A 6,401-nucleotide genomic window follows, 5' to 3' on the forward strand; every position below is an offset into this window, starting at 1 on the left:
GCAGCAGCATGGTGGTAGAATGGTTAGGACTATTCCCTTACACTGAGAAGGGCAAGGTTTCAAAACCTGGTTTCAGGCTTTTATATACTGTGACATTTTTTGCGCCATCCTATACTATGATGTTTTTTTATATCTATATGTCTTACTATACAATTATGTTTTCATGACATTTTATGCCTAATGGACAATCTTTTGTGATATATCATGGATTAGTATGCTAAAATATCCTTGATATGATGCTATACCATGAGCTTGTGATGTAGAAGTATTGTGGTACAATGGTCACGACTACTGCCTAACACTGACAAGGTCATGGGTTCAGTGACGTTTTGTGCCTGACTATACTATGACGTTTTTTGCCATTTTTATGCCTTATTATACTATGACGTTTTTTGAAATTTTATGCCTTATTATACTATGACGTTTTTTGAAATTTTATGCCATACTATACTATGATGTTTTTTGAAATTTTATGCCATACTATACTATGACGTTTTTTTGCCATTTTTATGCTATACTATAATATGACTTTTTTTGGCATTTGTTTGCCTTACTATACTGTGACGTTTTGTGCCTGACTATACTAGGACGTTTTTTTTGCCATTTTTATGCCTTATTATACTATGACGTTTTTTGAGGAGTGCCTCGGAGCTGAGCACCCGTGGCACTAATGAGCAGCTCTATCAAACCACTCGGAGCAAGAATCTCAATATCAGAACACTCTCCTTTGATCAACCAGGAGAGGCTTATCTTAAGTCAGTTACAGGAGCGGTAACACCTTTTTGCTTGCTTTAATACATAAAGGTGTTATCTGTGTTTTCTGTTCTCTTTGCATATTCATTTTGAATATTTTACAGTGTGCTTTTTGTTTCACAGCTTGTGCTACAGTTTATTCTGGATGCTCAGTTGGGAAGTGCTACTGCATTAACACACCTTTTATCTTAAACCTGGCTTGATTTCACACTCATGAATCCTTAATAGCTTACTCTGCATAATAACAGTTTTAGCATTTTACAGTCCCAGATGGAGCTGAAACTATTGGTCAATAAATTGATGAGACAATCATTAACAATTTTTAAGTATTTGATGGTTCCCGCTTCTCAATTGTGAGCACTCTCTCATTTCGACTTGTCACAGCAGGGAAAACACAGGTGTTACTAAAAACATGAATAACGGCTCCATTACATTCAAATGTCCCAGTGTGACAGTGAGTCAGCATGAACAATACCAGGACCCAGAAATTAAAGCAGCTACATGGAATTCAGCCATCATTAGTTGTATCAGTTTCCCATGCATTGAATTATTTGTTGTGGGCCACCACAATTTCACCATTGACCACTGCATAATTGATTTTCTATTTTCTCTAGAGCTGTGTGCAGTACATTGATTCACCCAGCCCCTACTTGCCCCCATTTCTCTTTCTCTCTCTCTCTCTCTCTCTTTCTCTTTCACAAACACAACGACAACAGACCTGTCTGTCATAGTCGGACTGGCCATCGCGAGCATGAGGAGAAGTCCTGTTGCACTGATGGGCCGTGAACAAATCTATAAAGTTTTTACCATTCCTGTCTGTCCCTTTACTGGCACTCTCTGTGTGTCTGTCAATTGTAGTGCACATGGGTGTGCTGCGTGCATGTGCCAGTACTGGGCTCACTGCTCAATCACTTTATACAATCAGCCCTCATTGGCCTGATCTGAGTTGGTAAGGGTCTATATTTCTTTGACTCAATGTGGAGCAATGGAACTGTATATATTCTTCTATAATTCACAAAGTACTTGGCAATTAAAATATTTGCAACGGGGCACCTGATACACTGTCTTATGTAATAATTAATTCATATAAGACATTAACATATATTTGTATCAACCTCTGTATTGTGTTATCACTCACCTGTATTTTTGGGAGCTTCCCCATACATAGGCCCAGGAGGGGGTCCCCCCTGCCAGCCAAACTGTGGTTGTCCAGGGTATCCATGATAAGGAGGCTGTCCTTGGCCTGGATAAGGACCTCCTGGGCCCCCTGGTCCGGCAGGGTAGTTGGGGTATGCTGGATTAGGCTGCTCCATGTTCACAGGGTATCCCTGTTGAGGATAACCCTGAGGTGGGTAGCCTTGTGGAGGTGGGCCCTGGGCTGGATAGCCTGGAGCAGTGGGGCCGCTGCCTGGGTATGGAGGGGGCTGCTCAAAATTCATCTTTGTGTTGAACAATTAGCTGAAAAACAAGAAGAAAATAAGAGTGTTGTTGTATCTAATTATTCTAATTTCACTTAGTCTGCAGAGTGGACACATTTAAGACAATCAACAAGGGGTGAATATAAAAGAAATGCAGGTAAGTACCAGGTACCACATGTCACATATCACATTTAAGATATTAGTACAACATGGAACTGTTTACCTACACATTTTGGGGATAGTGGGGTACAGGTGACAAAAATAGAGGATTTTCAACCAACAAAACTTTCTTGTACTGCAGTGGAGGCTTTATTAGAGGACCTTATGATAGATGCTTTTGTACTGCAAAGCTTGTATAGTTGTAATTATATAGTAATTCTGTTTTGTTTAATAAAAGTGAGAGATCAGATCAATGTGTGGTATTGTGAACCATGTAAAAGAGTGTGTGAGTGTATGTCAATGCACCGGCGTGTAATTCAACCTCTAGAGACACATTAGGCAATGAATTCCCCAGAGTCCTGATATAAGAGCACAACAATTTAAGATAGGCTCCAAAATGATGCAACTGTTTCCCAGAGCAGAAATGTAAAGCATATAAACCCATCTTGTGGCGTCTCATGCTTTTGCAGACTCATACAGCAAACAACCTCCACAACCCGGCAGCAAACACAAGCACTTCTTATGAGTCAATGGCCAATCACATCTCACATCAACCCTCCCACATATAAGCACCATTATCTTAGTACTGTTCACACACAGACTTATGGAGGCTGTGTCACAGTATGCAGGGTGAGGCTTATCAAAGGAATCATGACAAAGAGAAGGGGAGAAAGAAACCGCAGTGGTCATAGAGGTCAGCACTGGTGTTATCTTCACACTTGGTTTTCCTGCTTGCTCAGAAACACAGCAATGTGTCGAGTCATATGGGCAAGATCACACCTTCGTATTGTATTTCCGTGGGAAGTGTTAAACTAACATAAGAAAGACAATTTAACAAAGCACTGCTTTAGCTGTTGCCTATACAGGAACTGTTTTAATTTTTAAGCTACTCTGAAAGTACAATAAATGTAATCAGCTGTGTGTCTAAAGGTCATTCGTTCCCCTCAAGACCTCATAACAAGGAAGTGCATTTCACAGCCAACCACTAATGGCTTCTGAAAAAGGTAGATGTGGGACCATCACAACCCTCATGCTAGCCCTCATCACTGGATTTGCTCATGCAGAACAGCCACAACAAAGGAAAGTGGGCCACATGGAGGACTGCAACTCTGTTAGGCCTCCCAGGATTCCTGTCACATTGTATATGTAGACTATAAACATCTAAATAGTACTCCGATGTCTTTCTGCAGCTTCACTGCATCTATCTTTATCCAGTCTTCTGTCTATAATAAGGCGATGCAGTAGCTGTTGCTGCAAACTGAATTGGGAGACATTTCTCAACCAATAGTAGTTGCCAATGCCATTATCTGTACTTGTTATCTGTTTTGGAAAAAGAAATGTTGTATTTATTAGGTTCAAAGTATCATGATTGATTTTCCATCTCTTTGATTACCCAATTTAGTAAGAACATTAGTAACAAGGTTGGGTAGTGTTATACCTGAATATTAGATGCTGAGTACATTTCATACAAAATTCTAAATACTGTGAGAGTTTAAGTTTAAACACACCAAAGGGGAATTGGAAAGAATACAACTGCTAATGTTGTGGTAAAACATGATTAAGTCTAAGTCCTGCTTCCATGTCAGCAATAAGCTTCTATGCACAGCGCTTTTTGAAAAGATGGCTGGACATTTCACCACCTGAATGTGTTCGTGAAGCTACTGACAGATGGTAGGGCCTCTGTTACTATGGTTACCGTGCTCCAGGAGGAACAGAATGATCCCTGGTGAATTGTTTGTGTTGCACCTTAAGGCAGCGAGGAGTAATAAAATAACACAATTATCAGATTTCTCTTTCTCCATGTTAACAGGAAGGCTTCTTCGATGACTGCCTGGCCATTTTTCAAGCTCCTAAGTCATCTGTGACTACAGGGTGTTACATTACTAGCTAAAGGCTGAGAAAAGCTTCTTTCAAAGGGACCATGCAAATAATCAGTAATCTGACACCAGTAAGGAAGTCTACAACATCAAGGTTCTATTTGCATGTGTGTCATATGTTTTTTTTTCCTAATGGACTGCAAGAATAGGTGTGTGAGCTCACAAAATGTTTCCACAACAATAGTATGGTGATAATATCACATACAGACACAAACACACTCATGAACAGTGCACCTGAGGTGTGTCTCAATTCATAACATCCCTCTGACCCTAATGGCACTGTAAATATTGACAAAGGATTAACAGGCATAGCCAGTGAACAAATGTGTTATTATAATGGAAGCATTTACCAATTCACAATAAAAAAAAACCCACTTAACTTGGTGAAGTTATCAACCTAAATAAAAATATATCACAGTCAAGTGAAGAAGGGGCAAAATTAGGTATCTGATCACATATGTTTAAATTTTGTAAAACCAACCCAGGGCTGCTAATATCAGCTGTTGTTAAGCTCATATAAATGCCAATGTTGTGGTTATAAAATACAAGTACAACTATATTAGGGGAAGTTAAATGAATGAACAACTTCCTATTTTATTTTGATAGAAATTTAAACAGTTAGTTTACCAGTTAATCTAACCAAGTGATGTCAACTTTAAGCAAGATATCCAGTAAGAAAATATTACACATTAACACAATACATTCTTGCTTTTATACCTAAAGTTATGGCCTAAAATGGCCGACATAAAGAGCTTTTCTGTCTTGGCCTACAAAAACAGCTTCATTATTCTGAGCCTGTTTACCCAAGCTGTAAACATCCATGTTACACAGCAGATCTGTATCCTGGCAGCCAATGTTTACTTTCTCAACCTCTAGAGACATCACAATACTAAAAGGCTGACTGTATATGAAGACACCCCATTGGACCTAATTAGAAAGAATCAGAACCACAACCATCACTCACACAAACACACACAGGCAAACACAAAGTCACGACACACTGATACAACACATAAACATATGTAAATAACAGCACAGTGAGTAAAACGTTTGTTGCTAAAGTGGCATTTAGCCATTTGAGTTCCCTAATTAAGCTAGTTTGTTATTATCTAATATTTCCACGTTAGTTTTTATTAGTATTAATATTGGCAGTAGTACTCGTGTAATTTCATGTCAAGATTCCGACATTAGGTTAGATTATAAGTACAACGTTAAAGAAATATTAAGATACTAACATAAGCCGAATACAAGTGGCACCTGCAGGCCACGACCCACTCTATCTCTGTTCAGTTTTCCAGTCCACCAAGTTAATGACGACCAACACATAGCAAGAGTTACGGACATGTGAGGACCACCTACCTTAGAATAAAGAGTGTTCCCGTCTGTAGTAAACAGCAGTGTCTGTTTGGAAAGAAATTCCTTCTGTTTCCAGTGTCTATTACTATTTTTACCGCAATGAGCGACCCACTCTCCTACAGAAACCCAATGCGTATAACGTTTGCGGGACGTGACGTCATTTGAAGGGTAAGGCAAAGGGAGTGCTGGCGGGCCACAAAAGACAGGATTGGCTGCAGCGACAGCCCCGCTAGTCACTGCAGCCAATCACAAGCCAAAGGGATGACCAGAGGTGGGTCAGGAAAAAGCGATGACTCCTAATCATCTGACTAGATAAAAGATTAAAGAGGTCCACATCACTGTCTCAAAGACGAAATGAATGAGAGATGAGGCAATAGCTAAGATGAGTGACTAATAAATGTTAATCATTGATTAGTGACCTAGTTGCTGTAGCCCTTGGAATTAGATCTTTTATTTTATTAAGCTTGGTAGCTCTTACACGTTATCAGAAACATTAGCTTTAAACATAATTTAAATTATATACATTTAGAAGATTAGTTTTACCATTCAATGTTTCAGTCATACGTAATAATATAGTAAGGCGTAAAATTGTTTCAATATGGTGTGGCATAAAAATGTCATAGGATAGTGAGGCATAAAACGCCATAGTATAGTAAGGTATCAAATGTCATAGTATGAAAAGGCATAAAAATGTCATAGGATGGCATAAAAACGTCATAGTATAGTAAGCCATGAAAAACATCATTGTATGGTAAGGCATAAAAAACGTCTTAGCATAATAAGGTATAAAATGTCATATTATATTAAGGCATAAAATGTCATAGTATAGTAAGGCATA

General features: G+C 38.9%; 1 protein-coding gene across 1 annotated transcript; it reads right to left on the reverse strand.

Annotated features, from left to right (window-relative positions):
- Window positions 1–1,715: 1,715 nt before the first annotated feature.
- Window positions 1,716–5,726, reverse strand: LOC147819388 (uncharacterized). Its single transcript, XM_087172808.1, has 2 exons — window positions 5,567–5,726; window positions 1,716–2,211 (listed from the first exon to the last, which is right to left on the reverse strand). Exon 2 carries the CDS (start codon window positions 2,190–2,192, stop codon window positions 1,884–1,886), a length of 309 nt encoding a protein of 102 aa, XP_087028934.1. The 5' UTR covers window positions 2,193–2,211; window positions 5,567–5,726; the 3' UTR covers window positions 1,716–1,883.
- Between the last annotated feature and the right edge of the window lie 675 nt (window positions 5,727–6,401).

This window comes from Seriola lalandi, unplaced genomic scaffold (genome assembly GCF_002814215.2).
Source record: "Seriola lalandi dorsalis isolate HSWRI2012SDOR001 ecotype SW California unplaced genomic scaffold, Sedor1 jcf7180002053816, whole genome shotgun sequence".
NCBI lineage: Eukaryota > Metazoa > Chordata > Actinopteri > Carangiformes > Carangidae > Seriola > Seriola lalandi.